The 20740-nt window shown below is 40.5% G+C and overlaps 1 protein-coding gene across 1 annotated transcript in view; it reads right to left on the bottom strand.

Moving 5' to 3' along the window:
* The window catches only part of PEPD (peptidase D), a 151720-nt gene that overhangs the window by 106712 nt on the left and 24268 nt on the right, over positions 1-20740 (bottom strand). The window contains exons 5-9 of the mRNA XM_063167645.1: positions 19220-19267; positions 17508-17569; positions 8271-8315; positions 1467-1542; positions 56-102 (exon numbers count right to left, since the gene is read on the bottom strand). Of these exons, the coding sequence (XP_063023715.1) occupies positions 56-102; positions 1467-1542; positions 8271-8315; positions 17508-17569; positions 19220-19267 (278 nt within the window). The remainder of the gene's footprint in view (positions 1-55; positions 103-1466; positions 1543-8270; positions 8316-17507; positions 17570-19219; positions 19268-20740) is intronic.

Below are 20740 nucleotides of genomic sequence, written 5' to 3'. Positions count from 1 at the left end.
CCCCTGCTACAGAGCTATTATCTTTTTTTATTATAATTAGTATAAGAACTCTTACCTCTCCAGCTCGTATTCTTTCATTCCTACTTTTACAGCCTTCATTACCTGTAAGATACATATTAGCATGAGACCATCATAGCAGGAGGAAATCTCATATTTATAAATTTATGACTTATGACTATCTCCAGAGAAACCTATATTACAAAAATATCATCTGTACTTCATTTAAATTTACATCAGTACATGCATTTTAAAACTACACTGGAATCAAACACTTAAATCTTTAAAAATGCCTGCAGTCTCCAGCAATAAAGCAAGTTTAATTGTCAAACTACAATATCCCAATGAAGTGCAGCTCACCAAAATACCAATGTTCAATTGTGAAAGCTGTGGTGAACATGGCAGCAAGGCCTTTTGTGCTGCTTAGGCAAAACAAAGCTATGAACTGGATTAGCCTACATGGGAGAGTCTCTTTTATAGTTTGAATCAATAGAAAACTATTAGAGTTAACACCAGTTTACAAGTCATAAATCTGATTCTTGTTCTCAGATTTGCTAAGAAAGTTTCATTACTTTGTTTCTGTATTATAGAAGTTCTAGGCAGCTGCTCTACAGAAAAAAATACTCTCAGGTGTGATAAGATTATTCAAGGATGACGAAAACCCAAGGAATATGAATGCAAAATGACTACCCTTTGAGTTTTCAATTTTATAGTCTTCATTTTAGCACATTTTTACCCTTCATAGTTTGGATATCTGAGGAGCAGGAGCCAAGACAATCTGAGATAACCTCATCAGCTAGTTTTACCTAAGCTTCCCCTGGCCAGCACCACTCTCAGAGCTCCTGGGCAGATCTGCATCACTGTGTGGAGCACAGGAGTGACAGCCAGGCTGGTTTTGTCATGACCACCAGGAGAGGGGTGCAGCTCCCCTGTGTATGCCAGGGCCAACCTGAGAGCCTGGACATGGCATTGCCACCCTGGTATGGCAACAGAAGAGCAGGGCTCAGCACTGCCCCAGGGACTCCCCCAGCTCTGAGGAATCCTCTCCCTGTCCCACACTGTGCATGGCAAAACTCCCCCAGCCCACCAGGATCTGGGGACAGTCACCTGCTAGTTCAGCTTTTCAGAGCTGCACATGGGCCTGAATGACCTTGATCTTTTATTTCTCCATCATGATTCAGGTATTTGTGCACACAGGACAGACAGCCTGCAGCAGGTCACCTTCTGCTGAGGTGTGTGAGCTCTTGCCCAAACCCACACTTCATTTCTCACACATCACAAACGCACCGCTGAGTTCAAGGGCAATGCAAGGTACATTACTGGGCTGTAATAGGAGGGATATTATCCTCTTATTTCTATCCAGCCTTTCCATTATTTTATTACTAAGCAATTCTGGGTTGCTGGGGACATTTTCTGAGTACCACTGCTACACTAAGAGCAAAAATTATTAACAGTAAAGGATCCATTACCTCTTTATGAGCTTCACTGGAGATTTTATTGGTGTAGCGCAGAACTTCCAACTCCATGTCTGTCTTAATGACACGACTTGAAGAGAAGAACAACAGACAGCACGTTAGACTGCAACTCCACAGCTAAAGAATGCAAAGTGAAAAAACCCTGAAAATTATATGCATCACCTATAATAAGATTAGATCAAGTACACCTCAAGAGCAAACAGCTATTACAGTATTCATGACAGCAAAGTATTGTTGGCATTGATTCAGCATTAGCAAAACAATCTTACAAAGGCAAGTCACAAGAATTTCAAATATCAGCCTGCCCTATTTAATACTGATAAACAAGTGGTTGAACCAGCATTTTTTCAACTCTTCTGCAATACATTAGGAACAAAATCAATGTAATTCTACATTTGTCATAACTCTAACACTACTTCAAATGGAACATTTCTACAAGCACGCTCAATTTCCTTTTAAATACAATTTGAAACTATTTTACATATTTAAATTCCCAGAGCTCCAGAATTTCTGTTCACAATCACAACTCCCACCTATTTGCAATACCTCAAAAGGTGGGCAAGGGGTGATGTGAAAAATGCTATCTTTGTTTGGTATTCAAAAATCCCAACCATGAACTCAGAAGCCACAGCAGTAATTACAGCCAAGATGTTCATTCTTTCACATGCTTCTGAAGGAAGATAAAAAACATAAAACCTCAAACAAACCAATGCCCTGAAAACCCCATCCTACTCTGTGCCTTATGAGATACTGAATTCAGGTATGTTTATAAGCCTTGATACTCTCTTCTGAACTCATGTCAAAAATGCACTGTTTAACTCTTCTCTACATGTATTTCTATCATGTATTTCAAATAAAAGCAGCTATTGAGTGTGACATGCACAGGAAAGCAGACACAGTTCCATAACCTCTATTAAAGCCCACATACTCCTTCCACTGTTACACACACTGAATTCCTGGTATTGTTTATGCCCATCTCAAGGGCAGCTGTGAAGTACATACTTACTGTTTACAAAGTACAGAACTACATCTTTTGAATTGCATGAAAATATTTCAATCATGTTTTCGAGCTGCACTCCAGGGTTTGCAGCAGTTACAAAGAACCATAACTGTCACACTTTGAAACTGCCACCAAGACCTCTCTTTTTATTGTTCCATGCTCCTCCTCACACTGCTGTAGAAAACTCTTTACTGTATTTCTGCTCTGTAGTTTGTTTTAATGAGTCCAGAAACAGGTTTCCCAGCCATCAGTGCCTCTGATGTGAGATTACAGCATTTCCCACAGACAGTGCATTACCACAGCACAGCCACTCCCTTCAAACAACTCCTCTGGCAAGAGTAAAGGTACCTTTGTAAAATCCTGATATTGATCAGGATGCTTTTACAAACAGAAACACTGTAGAGGTGAGTGGATTGACTTTCTTAGTCAAATGGAAGATGACACAAAATAATCACTATGCAATTGAGAATGAGAAGTACAAGGTTTTAAAATGCACACCCAGGTGAAAAGATTACACTGGGATGGTAAAATCTGCTGACTGTGAGTGAGGAAACAAACTTTCACTCCTGTCTTTCAGCCAAGACATAAAAAAGAGTGGCTCAAATATATTTCCGTTAGAATGAGGCAGCAGCAAAGGCTTATAGATTTTAAATTTTTTTTTAATCCTATTTCTTGGAAGACTGCATGTGCTAGCAGGGTAATTTAATACTTGTTTGATGTGCCTTTATATTACCTTCAGTATAAAGTACATATCCATGATCTGCAATTGCCTGAAAAATAGGTGGTTTCATAATTCACCTGTCTGATCTCTTTGTTGCAATCTGCTGGTAATAAAAGTTAGTAACTGCTCCACAGCAAGTGCAAACAGTGTTAGAAACCATTTCCCTTGGCTTGGGCACAAGGCTTCAGGATCAATGTATTTGTATTAGATCACACAATGTATTTGTATTAGATCATTCAATGTATCTGCATTAGATCACACAATGTATTTGTACTAGATCACTCAATGTATCTGTATCAGATCACACAATGTATTTGTATTAGACCACACAATGTATTTGTACTAGATCACACAATGTATCTGTATTAGACCACACAATGGATTTGTACTAGATCACACAATGTATCTGTATTAGACCACACAATGTATTTGTACTAGATCACACAATGTATCTGTATTAGATCACTCAATGTATCTGTATTAGACCACACAATGTATTTGTACTAGATCACACAATGTATTTGTATTAGATCACACAATATATTTGTATCAGATCACACAATGTATCAGATTACACAATGTATTTGTACTAGATCACAACTTCTCAGGTATCTGTTTGAAAATAGGAATTCATGCTCAGCCTCAGACTGACTATTTATGCAATGCAGCTCCTTCATTTACACAAGGTCAGGCACTGAAATACTTCACAGAAAATATTTAGTCATTCTGAGACCAACAAAAACCACTATCCAAGGAGTGAAGGAGAGAAGGAAGGAGAGGGAGGATTGTGCAGGGAACAGGATCAGCAGACCCTGGGCTCCTGGGTTACAGTGGTGCTGTTGATGGAGCTCCCACATCATGTCTGGCTAGCAGAAGAGCCTGGATTTCACCCCTTTCTCACTGTCTGGACAGTGCAAAAGGCAGCACCCTCCCAAGCCAGGTTTACAGCAGTGTTTGGCACTTCAGGGCAATCTTGTGATGAGTGTCCACAGTTCTCAGGATGTTCTCCCCCACTTCCAAAATAAGGACAGGAAGAAAATCCCACCTTTTTTCATGAATGTGAACTTCAACATTCTATTAAAAACAGCTCCTAGACCAGTTACAGTCTCTGCATAAATGCATTAATATTTTAATGGGAACAAATAACTTCCAGGCTCCAGCTAATGCAAATTGCCCCAATGTACAGACTGCACATGGAAGGCACTCCCCAGATTAGCAGGGGAGGCACTCAGTGCAATCCAGTTGAAATAAAAGCACAAGTCTCTGGAAGTCAGGACTGACCTGTAACTTTCACCCTTTCCCCCCTCATTTCACCAGTGTAAAAACATTTCTTCTTCCTCATTCTCCTTTTCCACACATTTTCTACTTTTATTTTCACTTAACCATATGAGCAGCTGGTCTTTTCAACCACGTCAGCCATCCAGCAGGACAGAGAAACTCTAATATAAACAAGAGACATTTCAATCCTGAAAGTGCATCTGGGCATTTTAAATGTCTGGATACCAAATTACATGCATGACCTAATCAAGTGGTGAAGAGCACATAGAATTTGAGGCAATTATGAGGCTGAAACTCGCATAACTCAACTATATTTTCCTAAACCAGTGCTCTCCTCAAAGATACATAAATTGGTTCTCTATGTGCATTCTGCAGCTCTGATAATGCTGCCAGAAGTATTTGTTTCCAGTTATCAGATGAGTGCTTTATCAACTGGCTTGTTTTGCTGCTTTTTGGTAGATGTGTGCAACCTTAATGTCTCCTTTCTGTGACACACATGGAAAACACCTGGGAATGTCCACTCCACCTTTTCCTTCTGGAAATATTAGATTTACAGACCACCTAATACATAAGGATGATGCCCATGTGGGCAGACTTCACAGGCCTGCCTTATTTTTACCTTTTCTCACCTCTGCTGTTACCTTTCCACATTTTATTTATAGAAATGTCTCTATCACAGTTGATACATTTCTGCTCTTCTGCAATGCATAAAAAGTTGCTGACTGAATTAGCATCAAATCCAGCAAACACAGCAATGCACATATGCAAAGGAGAGGCATCACAGCACAATTCTGAGACAGGTGCATGAACACCAAAGACAGGAGTTCAAAAAAATGTTAAGGGGTTTACAGCATAGATAGAAAAACCCCTGAAAACACAAAAAGCAAATGAACAGTTTTAAGATATTAACATACAGATCAGTTTTCACTAAGAGATATTTATAGTTTTCCATCAAAATAATGCAAAAAACAGAACATATGAAATCTCCCACATAAAACAATCAAAGTTCATTTTCACTGGGTTTACAGGAAAATACAGTATATACAGGCACAAAGCTGCAAATTACTAAATGTTTACTTCTAGCAACAACAGGATTATGATAGACACTGGCAAATTACAGGAACAAAAGGCCATTTGGCTACGTGTTGGTGTCAAAAAATCTCCTGATTGCTAAGGAGATAATTTAGACAAGTTTGAATTCTTTCTTCTGTTAGATGGCATTTTCTTTTCAAAACACTGGAATCAATACTTAGCATATCCATTCGCCATGAAATCTGAAGTGGAAGCCTTTAAATTTAAAATGAAAGTTTTAAAATTTGTTTGAAAATACACCCACTCAATAAAATGAAAAAAATTAACAAAACACCATCTGCAAACTGCTGAAATCCAGTGTAAGGCTGAATTCTTCTGCTTTATCTTTAAGTTCCACGTCAAGTCAGAAAATAATGAGATCTTGAAATATTAAGCAAGAGAGGCAACAGATCCTTAACCACAAACACTTTGCCTCTTGTCATTTTGTCTGCATTTTATTAGAAGAGTGTATAATGCTAGAGCTGCCTTTTGTAGCTCCCAGTTCCCCCTGGCTGGTTCAGAAAGCTCAGCCATTTCATCTCTAGCTGGCAGCTTGACAGCATGGCACAGAGCAAAGTTTTTCTGAAAGTACCATGTAAAACACAGTAGTTCAGAGCTTGCCAAATCTGAAATGAAATGCATCCCTGCAAGGAGATGATTCAAAGGATGCAATTTCTTACCCCAGAATATAACCCACAAGAATTCATCTTCCTAAAAGAAAAATGTTCTTAACTCTAAAAATATTGATTTCTAAACAAACTTCCTTGGCTGGTAACTTGACATTCCAAGGAGATTTCTACTTTAGTAAGCTTTAATATGACCTGCCATTCACATGTTAATTTCACCAGACACTTAAATCCTAACAACCATCTTTAACATATTTCTGACTTAAAAGGAAAGCCACCAAACTCAGTAAAACCTTTTAAAACATCTCTGAATACAAATCTGAACTTTCTCTTCACTTAGAATTGCCCTTCCTTGAAAGCCAGGTGTAGGGAAGGTGCATACCAAGCATCCCCCTTCAGTCAGGCTGCAGGAAGAACTGAATCAGAATTCCAGGCTGCAGGAAGAACTGAGTCAGAATTCCAGAGTGCAGGAAGAACTGAATCAGAATTCCAGGCTGCAGGAAGAACTGAATCAGAATTCCAGGCTGCCTCTCACAGATCACTGAGGAGATCACTCCTTCCAGCCCAGCTCCAGGTGCTGCCTTTTCACTGCCTCAGTGCTCCACCTCTCTCAGCACAACCTCCAGGGCACTGACCTGATGTTTGTCCTTACCTGAGCTTCCTAAAGAAGATTCAATCACCTTTTAATTGAAACCACAGAGGGGGAAAGTTCATGATACCTTGGTAAGGTGGATGGAAACAAGCTGAAAGCTACCTTGGGAAAAAGTCTGTAGCCCTACTTCAAAGCCTTCTGCAGCTAAAATTGCCATCTCTATGCCTGTTGTGTCTTCAGTACAAAGCTTAGAAGTCAGACAGGCCCTCTCCAAGTCCTCTTCCTCACCCCTCTTAAACTCAGAAATCAAGCTCATAACATATTTCTCTGTTTAGGAAAAGGAATGGCACAAATTCTAGAACAGGCAGGATCTAAAGATCAGCCCCCTGACACTCAGCACAGGAGAATGAGTCCACTATCACAGCTCCAGGCACACCCAGGACTCAGGGATGGAATAATGCCTACACAAAACCTCCCTACTTCCCTTCTGCAGCCTTATGTCCTGCCAAGCAATGGAAAATATCTGCCACAACAGATATGTGACCTTTTAGCAATTCTAAATGTTCCAAAAATCACTGATGTTCAAATAACATCTCCACAGTTTTCAAGCTGGCAATTAGCTGTAGATGGAGACAGCAGAAGATGGTTCTCAGCATATGTGCTGGAAATAAGCATTAAAAACATAATATGTAGTAGCATGCAATGCAATACCCTGCCACAGTGGTAGCCAGAGGGTGCACCTGTGTTTTGTATTTTAAGCTTATCTGTCTTAACTAAGGATTTGCTTCCTCATTTCTAGATTAATGCACTCAAAAAAAGCTCAGTTAAAAACCTAATTCATTAACAAAAATCCACTGCTGTGTTCTTTCATCCACTACTATGTTACTTCAGTAATTTTCTAAATGGAAAACTAGAGAGCCTTAGTTGGAGCAATCCTGTGGACAAAGTCAGCAATGTTGACCAGAAGAGGAAAAGTAACAAAATGGAGCAGCTTTGCACTTAGTAACACATCCAATTTATTTGTTTCAGATAGGCTACAGCAGAATTCCCCAAGAATTACAAAGTACAGCTATTTGAATAATAATTCAACAAAATCAAGGCTGTTAAAATAAATCCTGGAGAAGAAATAACACCTAATTAAATACTACCTGTTTAGACAGAGTTTTGATCTACATTTGATTTCTGGTGCTAGAACATAAATTCTCCTCAGGTCTTTCTCATTCATACAAATTCATATTTACACAAATGTGACTTAAACCCTAACACATCCTAGAGAAATGTGTATCCAGATAAAATGCTTAAGAAATGTTACATAAATTCTTTGGTTTTCAATGCTGTTACCTTGCTTTATTATTAAGTCCATTATTTCCAGTCCATAACATGAAATTAATTTAAAATTAAAAGTCCTGTGGTAAAGTAGGAGGCTTCAGCTGAGGGAACCCCTCTGAAGCAATGGTACAGTATAAGCATGTTCAACACTACCCAAAGAGAAATATTTTATGTTACTCACCATTCAGCAATTTCAGGATGAAGAATTTTGTTGTTGACATTAAATCTAAAAAAACCCAAAGATATTAATATTAAAAAGCAGCCAGCCACAACAGCAGAGACTAAATACTCTTTCTTTTTTTAACTGTGTATTCTCTGAGGAAGTAAAGTGAAAACAAGTATTGTATGGGAATTCAACAGAGACCCCAGTGAGAAGAATGCATTTAATTTTGCAATACATGAAACTAAACCATATACATAATTTCAAGAATGTGCAGAAGGCAGTGTAACAGTATGTTTGGACATGCTTATCACACTTCTTTTGGCAACAATACAATGCTGGGTTATCAGTTCACTGCTGTGACTGTGGGGTGGACCAGACTGGCCTCCAGGCATTCATTCCAAATTATTCTGTGATTATTACTTTGTTCTCAAACACCCTTCAATGAAATTAAACCCAGCAAATTGCAGATTTCATCCTTTGTTTCATGCCTTCCCACTTCAGTGTGCACAGAAGGTGGCCATGAGATAAACAAGCTTGCTTAGAGGATGCTGAAAAGGAAAATGACGTCTCCAGGTCTTCTCCAATCTGCACAAGAGGCACAGCAGAAGCTCCACACTCACCTTGGCCTCTGACACCTCACTATTTTTCTGTTTATTTTCTATATGAGCAATTCATGTATTCTGGGAATGATTTTGAGGCTCTCTAAACAATAACACCACAGTGGCAAATAGAGCAAGCAGCAGAGTAATTAGGTGGAACACAAATGGATTTTCAAGCATTGTTTAAAGGGTTTTTTGCTAACAATTTAAATGCCTAAGGAGTGTTCTGCATCAAGGATATTTCTGTCTGCTCAGGACTGTTGGCTCTCCAGTTAGGGTATTTAAGAGAATTAAAATGCTTCAAGCTCCCAATAGTTCTTCAAAACAATGTTATGTGGCAACAGTTCCTTTTCCCACATTTTTGAAGGAAAAAATTAAATTTTTCCAGGTTATTAACCATTCTTTATACTTCAGAAGGGACCAATGAAAGCACAAATCCAGTTTAAAAAAATTACTTAGAAGTCATTTTTAATTATGTAAGGGTCCTCCTGTGTCCTGGGAAAGCAGAAAAAAATCCTATGTTTCTCTTTTTCATAAACACATGCTCATAAACTTATAAAACCCTAATAAGGAGAAGACTAGTAGCTCAAATCACAAACTTATTCCAACATTCAACAAGGACAAGCTGTATGGTATTCAATATTATGGGTATGAATAGGAAATAACTGTAAAAAATTTCAAGACAAAAAGCCACCCACCAGTCTCAGAACAGTGCATCATTATATAATAAAACTGGTCACTTGGAAACAAGAAAGTATCAAAAGGGCATATTTTCAATTTAATCATCACTATCTCAAAAATTATCACTTAGGTAGAGCAATGCAGAAATAATTCTACAATGGATGTAAAATACAGTGAAATACAAATTTATATAGAAGAAAATATATGAATGACACAGTAAAATCAGTCTATGAAGATTTTAAGAACCCAAAAGCCTGAGCACCTGTGTGGCTGGAGAACACCAACAGAGACCACCACAGAACACCAAGACACAGAATTATGCTGCAGCTGTAACAAGAGACACAAAAGCTTTCAGTAATGTCATCAGCGTGTCAGAGAGAAAACTGATCAATGAAGGTAAATGTAAGGAGCCAGTGCAGCACTGGAGAGTCCAACAGCAGCTCCATGCAAACAGGAGTAAACCATGGTTATTGTGAAATAACAGAAAATAAAGCACAGGGAAGGGCAGGCAACTGACTTTCACTCTGAAAATCCACATCTCAAAAAACTGAATTGATCACTTTAACCACAAACACAAATGGATGAAATCAAAAGCAAACTAAATGAGCCAAATATGAACCTCATAAAAGAAGACTGTCTCTGTCACAGACATTTTTTCACAGAAATCCTTTCTTTCAGACTTGTGCATCTTCTGGGAAGCAAAGGCCCCAGAAGAAGAATGTAAACAATGACTATCAGCTGCTGTGAAATGCAATAGGATGCACCTGTGGTTGGTTCATGTTCCATGTGTACAATATTAGGGCCAATCACAGAAGCAAGCTCAGGGACAGATTCCCTGGATACAGAACTTTGTTATTGATTCTATTCTCAGCTTAGCAAGCCTCTGCAACTTCTCTCTTTATTCTCTTTAGTATAGTTATAATGTATTATATATCATATATCAATAAATCTAGCCTTCTGATCAAGAAACAAGATTCTCATCCTTCTCTCACCATGGAGACCTCCTCAGGTCGCTGTAATATGTCTCACCTGAGCATTCAGAAAAGGGGGAAATTGTACACTGGTGTAGACTTACAGCAGCTCACTCTTTAGAAAAGCCATTTCAGCTACAGTCCCTGCATTCTATCTTTCCTGGCCATGCCTTAGATTTTAGCTTTTATATTTTTCAGATTCTGTGCTGCTTTAGTGTAAGGGTCTGGGCTTCGTATGAGGGGATGGTGAGCTCTCTGCACAGAGCAAAGACAAAACAATTCCTGCTCCAGCTGGGCACCAAGGATAAATGACACAAATCTCAGCCCAAGAGCACAAACACCGTGGGCTGGAGAGAGAAAAACAAGCAGGGTGGGACTGCCTGGGCTAAAGCTGGAATGGGACAATGAACTGCAAGGTGCAAACGGAGCAGAACTGATCAAAGTGAGAGACCCTATGACTGGTTGTGCATTTTGGGACCATTTTGGTTCATCTTGGGTGCAGCCCTGGCTGGGCTCTTGGGCTGCCCAAGGTGGATCCATTCAGGCCTTCTAATAAATCCCAACTTTATTCTTCAGCTCCATCTAGCCTCTGGTCTAGGGCAGCCTTCACAAGGCATCAGGCTCTTCTTGAACTGTCTTTGTGCTGGCAGAAATCCAAATTTTGCTGGCTGGCACCACCTACTATGCCTACTATGTGGCAGTTCCTTAAAATTCTGGTCTGCTGTCAACTGGGGAAGCTCACTGAACACACAGAGAGGCAGCAGGACTGAATCAGGAGGGTGCTGGTGGGTGGAGAAGAGCCAGGAGGTCATCAGCTGAATACAAGTTCTCTCTCTCACCTGCAAGACAGACTTTCTGAGGTAATGCCAACTAGAAAACAAGATGTTAGACCTCTGAGACACAGCATATATTGTAGGCCACTTTCTCAAGAAGATTAATGACAGAACTGTCTCAGCTCCACCCACCACATGGCAGCTGTGGGTCCTGTGTGAGCAGCCACAGGGCCACCTGTTTATAACTGTGAGACTTCAAAGGCTGATGACTCAAATCACACTTCACTGGGGTTACTGTGGTGGTTTAGGGATAGCAGTGTCCAATTTAGTGCTCTCACCAAAACCACAGCATCACTGCCACTCACTTGCCCCCTTCCCTTCCAACTGGGAGCTGCTCTCCTAACCACCTCAGGACTAACAATATGATTCCACTACAACTCCCCTCAACTCCTCATTCATGAGCTTTCAAGCCTTGGGAACAGAATATCCCTTCAAAGTTGTCCCATTTTCTTTCTCTAGTGCTCCCACTACAACCACAGTGCCACATGCTTCCCCTCCCTCTCCCAGTGGAAGTACAAAAGGCAAAGATCAGGGGTCAAGACAAGAATGATTTTCTGGAAAGAGCAGTGAGATAAGAAAATGAACAGCAACAACAACAAAATTAAGAACAAAAGGTCAAAGAAAAGATTTACATGGGAAACTCTTGACAATAAACAAAACACCCAATGGGACCATTGTGCCCACCACGTTTCTCTGCAGGATGGAAACCCCTTCTTCTCCAAAGCAAGAGAGAGTCCCTTCCCCAGCCCCAGCCCCGACATGAGCTGGGACAAAACACCTGGGTCCTGCCTGTGCCCCTCCCAGACACTGCAGGAAATCAACGCAGGACATCTGCCAGCAGGGCAGCCAAACCAACCAACCACATCCTCAAAGGTACTGGTCAAACTCAACAGAAAGAGCCTTTCACCACCAATAGTATGAAATGTACACAAATGGTGTTTAATTCACATTACAAACCCCTAGATAAAATCCCCTGACCATGGCTCCCAGCAAAGTTTTGATCTCACTAGACAGCAAACAGCTTACTCATAACATGTACTACCCTAATGCTAAGAGGATTAGGCAGTGCAATCTAATTCTACATTTTTCTGCAATTTGCAAATTGACAATACTTAGATGATGAGATATGTGGTCTTGAGGAAGAAAACAAATTGGCATTTGCTACAGTTGCAATCTGTAACATATTAATGCTCTCATTTAATCAATGCAGAACTAAGAAATACTACACTTTAAGGCATGGCCAAATTGATTTCATACTCAGTTGTCCTTTCACATGCAAGACAAATTCATTAGTTAAAACAACCCTAGAAATCTACACCTCCCATATGAAAGCACTGTATAATGAGACCTCTTTTTGTCAGTTTAATGAACACACTGTGTGGGTCTACAGTGATAAAAATCTAAAACATATTGATACACAATGTTAGAATTTTCTTCTCTTTTTCAACATGGAGAGTCTTTGTCCTAATGAACTGATTTGGCTATCCAATATGAAAGGAGGAATTCACTGCAGAACTTTAAACAGTAGGTGCATTGCTTAAACTGTCCATCATTCACCTCAGTTGACTCTGAGGATGAAAAAAAACCCTGCCAACACAGTGAGCAAAGGTTTATTCAACAGTGATTTAAAGTATATGGTACATTACTGTTCAACCCTACAGGTTAAAAATACATTTTCTGTATGGTGAGTCACATCCTCTCAAAGCATTTCTACAAAGGCTACATAACTGGCATGATTAGATGAAAGAAAATCCTGCACATTTGAAGAAAGGATCCATGAATTAGGGAAAAAAACTGCAAACACAGAACTGGCCTCTATTAGCAAATAGAAATCTGAATTTCCAGAAAAGAAAGCACTAGAAACCTTCAGAAATCTGCCTTCTACGGTTCAGTTTTCTGGGGCAAGTGAGCAATCCCCTCCTGCAGGATTCCTGGGAGCTGCAAACAGAGCTGACCTGAGGGGAGTTACAGAGCAGCACCAGGACATGGTCCAGGTCTCCTGTCCAAATCCCTGTCCCAGGTACCAGAGCAGCACCAGGACATGGTCCAGGTCTCCTGTCCAAATCCCTGTCCCAGGCTGGTCCCTCAGTGTCCCTCTGCTGAGCAGGGAACTTTCCATGTGCCACTGGCCTCTGTTCCACAGCCTGCAGCAACAGAGCAGCTTTTCTGAAGGGCAACATCCCTGGCTATATGGGAGAGCTATACATAAACTAATGGAAACCAGGAAATAATTCACCCCTACAGATTCTATAATCAGAATGGAATCAAGCTTAGCTATTGCTAGCATAACAAAAATAACTTCAGGGTGATCCTCAGGGCACAGAAATAACCCACAACCACAGCAGTCATTTTGTCTCAAATGACTATTTATGACAGTAGAAAAATTAACCAAATAGCTTAAGGAATAATGTTCCAGAAGAAGTTCAAAAGGTTCAAAAAGTAAGGCAAGGAAACAACATCACTAGGGCAAGGAAAAGACAGCTTCTGACAGAAGCAGGTGAACAGCCTGCAAAGAGAGCAAGATTCACCCTCTTCAGGAAATTAGACATTATTTTCATTATTATCCATCATGAAACACCCCCCCATGCCCCCCACCCCCACTGGGCCAGGTCGGCCTAGGAGAAAAAAAGATATATGGAAGCAAGAGAAACACAAAATAGTCCTATCAAAAAAATAGATCTCAGCCAGGAAGCCAGAAAATAAAACTAACAGGAGATCAGGCATAAACTAGAGCATCATGGGCAGGGCAGAGCCTGGCTGAGCTGAGCACTGAGAGCCAGCAAGGCACAGCCACAGGCAGGAGGGAGCACACTTTGAAGGAACACATTGCTCTGGGTGTAATCCTCCTGGAAACAATCAATACATCTGAAATATATCTTTCTATAAAGGAAACATTTGCTGCAGGAGTGGTGGAGAAGCAAGAAAGTAGGAAAGTTGAATTTGATTTGGGTCTGTATTGAAAACAAATATAAAATGGACTGGTTTATATAGACAGTTACAAAATTCTGAGGCAAGCAGAGTTTAAAAGGAAGCTCACCCCTGTTGGGGAAGATGAAACAGGAAAGCCTTATAAATATGATTGTCTGGAAAAAGATTTTGAGAATACGGAAACTATAAGCAAGATTGATATGAAAGCAAGCTTTGAGATACCTCAGTTACTGAACAACTGGAAAACAATGGTGTGGCCAGCTGAAGGTGATCCCCTTTTGATGGAACAACACCCTCTGCTTGCAGACAGGCCCAAGGGTCAGAGCAGACCCTACAGCTTGGCAGAAGGGCCCAAAGAGGAGTTTTTAGGGTTTAAAATGTAACACAGTATGGTGATGTAATGATTCTTATAGGCTGTATGTAACTGCTGTAGGGTTTGTATATTGTACTAGATTGGTTAGTGAGAATCAGAATATTCAACACAGAAGAAGATTTATGGTATTGTAACGGGAACCTCGCTATCTTACCCCTTTTACTCTGTTACCTTTTTTACTCCCTCACTCTCTCACCCTCTCTCCCCTTCTCTTCTCTGGGGCCTGCTCTGAGCTGTGTCTGGCAGCTCCCAGCAGGGCCCTGCACCCAGGCCCTGTGCAATAAACCCCAAATTCCTGACCTGGCTGCAGAGATCTCTGCTCTCCGTCTGTCCCAACCATCCTACCCCCGATGCTCCTACACACCCCCTCCTCCAGACCCTCAGTCACCCCCTGCACATGGACCAAGCAGGAGCTCACCAGAGCCACCACAGTCCAGGAGAAGATACAAACAGAACCAGGGAGATCAAAGAAAGGCTGGAGTGACAAGTGGCTTGAAGGCATGGTCTCTGTCAGAAATGGGGAGTTGATCCAACAACAAAATCAGTGCATGCTCTTCCAGACGGTGAGCTTGGGAGGTGTCAGGACCCAGGACATCCCTCTGGCTGTCCTGAGCAGCCAAGACCCCTGCCAGGGGGCTCAGAGACCCTGGCACAGAGCCCAAAATGCCTGTGGGTTTGATTGTGACCCGTGGAGCAAGTTAGCAGCCTTAGATGAAGACCAGCAAGCCATGACAAATTAAGTAGATTAAGTAAATTATCACAAACTGAAAAAGTCGATTTTGGGGTTTCTGGAATGGGGGTTCAGGAGGCAAGATGGAGGGATCTGGGCATGTCCAGCCTTTCTCCTTCTTCTTCTTGGCCTCCATCTCCTGCTGTGATGGTGGCACTTACAGATTGGTTTAGAGTAGAAGCTCACTGTCTAACACAGGTGATAGGGATTGGACAGTAATTGTAACCATTGCACACGTAGTTTTTAGTATAAAGCCACAACACTGCCCTGGGGGCAGGCAGAGTGCCTGGAACTGTCCTGCTGGATGGACCTGGGCAGGGCAGGAGAAAGAATTTTATAGATAAGGAACAATGAACAACCTTGAGACTGAGAAATGAAGAGCCTTGACTGCTTCTTCAAGCTGGGCTGGGAAAAGAGACTTTCCAACTTTTCTTGGGATCACTCTGAGCAGCCAGAGGCCCTGACAGGGAGGGGAAGGTACCAGACCTGCCAAAGGCAGCAAAATGAATGAGCCAGTGCCTGGGGGTGGAGAGGGATGAACCATGTGCCAAGTGCCAAAGAGAAATATCTGCTGACAGCTGGAAATCCCTGCTAGGAATTGAGAAGCACAGGGAGCAGGCTCAGCACTAAATGAGAAGCCAAAGTTTAAATATCACTCAGTGTTGTAGGAGACACTCATTTAAAATCTCAAATGAAGTGCTGAATGGAGTGGCTTCCCAGCTTAATGTTGACTAGTGAATGGGCTACTAATTAAACTCTTTAAATGGAGTTTAGTGGAATTCAGGGTAAAAAAGGGAGGTTTGGTAGTTCAAACAGACTTTGGTACAGCATTCCAATAAACAATTGCTGGTGAAGTTAACAAGTGTTTGTATTTCATATGGTGGTGTATCAAATAAAACTGGAGATACTGCTCCACACAGATTTTGGAGTCCACCTGTAAGATGGCCATCTACTTGGACAAAGCAACAGAACTCACACTGCTTGTAACAGCAGAGAGGACACCAAACACTAGTTAGAAGTGACCTGAGTGTATTGTGGAATACTTTCTATTTAACTCAGTGGGCAGCAAAAATGTCTAAATGCCTGGTACCTTGTTCCCAATATCCCTGACAGAACCACTAAATTCCCATTTAGGATACAGAGAGGAGAACTAAGTAATTATAAAATCAGATTTCAGATATTTGATACAAAGAAACAATCCCAGCAGAAAACATGCTCAGATTACACAAATGAGTGCCCAGACTTGCAGCCAATCCTGTGCCCTACCATCCTCCCTGTAGAACTAACATGCTGCTGACACAGGAGGATAGAAAAATATAGTGAGGTGTCTGGAAGTCAATGATCAATATCTCAGCACAACTGCTTATTTTAACAGGCCTTTTAATGAGGGGGGGTCTGTTTCTTTTTGCCATACACTTGAGCTAAAAACACAAAATAATCTTCTTTAAAAGATATCATAACAGAACAGATAGTTGTGTTTCATTAAAAATTGAGGCCATCATCCCCACATCCCAGAGCAAGCAGTGATGTATTTCTATTTACTGCCTTTTCAAAATACTGCAAGCAGGAAGACATTTTACCTCACTAGTGGCCAAACTTCATAAAAAGACAGCTAAGGACACTAAAAGCTCACATCTAGACAGACAAATGATTATTCCTTATTTTTTTTCTGATTTGTGAATTTATTTTACACCTGTAATGTAACATTTTTTCAGAAGACTGTGCATTACCAGAATCCATAATACCTAGATTGATAATGTACAAGGAACTCAGTAAGAGAGAGAGGCTACTCTTAAAGATTAATTTTTCTTCCATCTGAAAATCAAATATTCCAATCACAAAAGTGGAAATGGATGTATGAAGATGGGTCTATTTGGTTTTAAATAGCTACAGTATAAACACAGACAAAGAGAAAATTTGGATTAACTTAGATACAAGAGAGATTTCAAAAAAAAAACAACTGACTGTATTTCAAGTCATTGGAAACACATATTAAAACGTCTTTGGAAATAAAATGTTTGGCATCTGATCTGCCATTCAACATCCTTTCATCAAGAAAAAACATAATTTAATTTGAAATGTAAAATGAATTCAACACAACCATGTAACAATTAATGCACAAAAAAGCTGTGTCACTTACTGGCTGATCCCCTCAAAGGAAGCTTCTTTGGAGACATTTCCACTGTCAGTATTAACACCACGCTGGGAGGAAAGAGATTAAAAAGGACTGTGATGCTGAGCCAAACACATGTATTTAAAATTTCAATCATGGGGACAACTTGATTGCAGTAAGTATTTGGGAAAACTTACACGTGACTTTACCTGAATCACTATAAAAAAGAAAACCCCTGACTGTTCAAACACAGTCCAATATAAGAAATAATCAGTTCCATAGGAGACCAGCACAAAGCTCAGGTCAGGATGTGCTGCTTAGGACAAAGACAAGCTTGGCTTTCTAATGCCCTTGTCTTCAGAGGGAGGTGTGAGACCTATAATATAATTTTACATGGCACAATAATGAAAAATAGCAAAGCTTCTTCTAAAGTAATTTATTATTAAAATAAATTATTATGCCCTGCCTTGGCAATTTAAATTTGCTTTGTTACTATTTAAATTTGCTTGCTGCTCCCCTACAGCTTTCCATTCAAGGAAGCAGCCTCAGCAAGAGTGTTGTGGCTGCTACACAGCAGATGAACATTCTGACACGTGCCTGGGGAGCCCTGCAGAGCTGCTGCTCTGCAACCAGACCACAGGAGGAGAGGACCAGGTTTCCATTCAGCAGCAGACAGAGGAGAGCTCTTCCCTTCTCTGAATGCTTCTCCACAGCAGTGGGAGGAATGTGAAAGCACCACAGCACCCTTCCCTCAGCCAAAAATTATCTGAAAATTCCTGATTACAACAGGATGCTCCCAGAGTGATAACTACTCAACAACTCCATGTGAAGAAATGCACAGTAAGAACACAAGATAGTTAAACATTCCATTTCTCTCATTTCTCTTAAAGAACATGAAATTAAGCCATAGAGGCATCTTTTAAGAGTATACAAATATAAGTGAAAGAAAGACTGAAAACTATTTAGGGCCTCTGTTCTTAATGGATAATGAATTCAGATCTGAGGCCATGTACCTGCCTAAGAAGGGATTTTTTTGTTATGGTTTCTGCCTGGTCTCTATCATGGGAAAACAAGAAATCCAGGAGCTGCCACTGCATCTGCTGTAAGGGAAAGCTCAGAGTCAGCAAATAATTTTTATAAATATTTGAGACAATAAAACAGATAGTAGGAGTTTACAAAACACCTGTAAATCAGGGGAGCAGCTGGGAGATGATGGAAAGGAGAAACTTACAGCCTTCACCTCCATTCATTCATGCTTGTTCCCAAGAAATAAGCAAGCACCATTCAAAATCCTTAGCAAGCATTTGATATTGCCTCACTCCTCCCAGAAGCTGTTCTTACTAAACCACTCTATGGACAAAAAAAGTATTCCCTGAACCTTTGTGGGATTCCCACAGAAAGGCCCAAACCTGCTCATGACATGACCAGAACAGCATGAAAGGAAAAGAAAAAGGAGTTTGGAGTCAGAGCAGGGAAGGTGGAGGCCATCATGGTCAAAAGGCTTGTTGTGTTTTACCAGAAAACCAAACCAGCTTTGGCAAACAGAATGCACATGGGATGAGGCCAGAAGCTACAAATCTGGAAACCATGGAGGGGCCAGAAGACTAGACTGGTGTACACAGGTGACCTCTAATTTGGTGTAAGATGGGGGGAAAATATAGAGAATGACAATGCAAAGCAATGCTGCATGAACTGGTATCCTTATTGAAGAAATGCAGTACTTTCCAAATATGACTTACCAAAGTGAGAAGCACAGCAGGTTTCTTCGAAGCCAACACACTGCATAGCTAAAAAGAGGGTTTTGATCATTATTTGTCTTTTTTTTCTTCCACATAACCATATTGATACCAATTTTATCAATATTCACTGTATATAAAGTAAATGAGCTGCAAAGAGAAAAATGTTCCTCTGATACCTTTCAGATATTGTAGTATTACCTGAGACATGCAACAAGAGACAGCAGAATACAAAATATTGACAGTGATCAAGTTCATTGTGTCCTTTAAAGACATAAATACCAATTATAATGATGTCTATTGTCATCATTAGGAAAACATAACATAGGAGCCAAAAAAGTTGTAATGTCACACAGAAATAAGGAACACCAGGGTGCTCCATCCTGCACATGCAACATTTGCATTGATATTATTATGGTACAATGTGCTAAATGCTCAGCAAAGAATATTTACTGTTATTTTCACAGGGTCACTTCTACTGACCAATCCTTTTATTCAGCCTCCTTCAAACATTCACAATCTGAGAACAAAATCCCTGGGCTTGTAGAGTGCTGGGCTTTCAGAGCAGCTGCAGAAGGGAAGGGTGGGTGCTGAATTACACTTATCTTGAGGCAATGAACACATGGCATAGCTGCATGGAGCAGTATTCTATCAACTTTAAACCACCTTAATACACACTACTGATATTAACAAAAGAAAGTATATGGCAGTGAAGCTCAAAAATATCAATTCCAACCTTTATTTTTTTTGTTTCTCAATCCCATGAAATATCAGGATAACACACTTACAGATGTTGGTCATTCATTGATGTAAATCTATTCTATAAAAAAGGCCCCTGCTGTCCTGATGGTGGAAAACAAATTCCTTGGCAAAAAAGCCAAAAGCTGAAGGAACCACTGAGAGCTGAACAGTTATCCTGCAAGCTTCAACAACTTCCCACTTTAATACATGCAGTCCAGGCCAAAAGCAGCCTTCATTTTTTAATTTATTTACTGTTCCACAAAAAGAGCTCTTTTCCCATCAATGAAGTTTCTAAGCAGTAAAAAAGCAGAGAACAGAACTGCAATGAAGACATTTGTTGACAGAAAATGACCCAAACTAAATAAGGTGAATGTGATTTTTAAAAATGTGATTTTTAAAACCAAAACATGTATGTTCCACTTGCAATTTTCACCATCTGACAGATGAGCACTGGAGCACCTGGACACTACAAGACTCCAACTCACATATGGCAAAAATCAACCTCTCCACAGCTCCCTCCACTCCCAGCTCCTGACATACAGATCTAACTCTACTTTGTTGCTAGATTCATTAGGATAATTAAATGAAATCTCCTCACAGCTGATGAGAGCAAAACTTGTGGTCTAGAGAGTCAGAATTAGTGTTCTACAGGAACAGAAGAATCAGAGGAGTCTTCTTCAAGCTGCTCTCCATGAAAGTCACACACAGAGCTTGGCAGGAATACTGTCCTCACCTGCTGAGCCTTCCTACCACAGAAACCACTGCTGGCCAGGTGCACAAGTG

Source organism: Melospiza melodia, chromosome 13 (assembly GCF_035770615.1).
Source record: "Melospiza melodia melodia isolate bMelMel2 chromosome 13, bMelMel2.pri, whole genome shotgun sequence".
In the NCBI taxonomy this organism is placed as follows: Eukaryota; Metazoa; Chordata; class Aves; order Passeriformes; family Passerellidae; genus Melospiza; species Melospiza melodia.
This window is presented reverse-complemented; position numbering and strand designations above follow the sequence as displayed.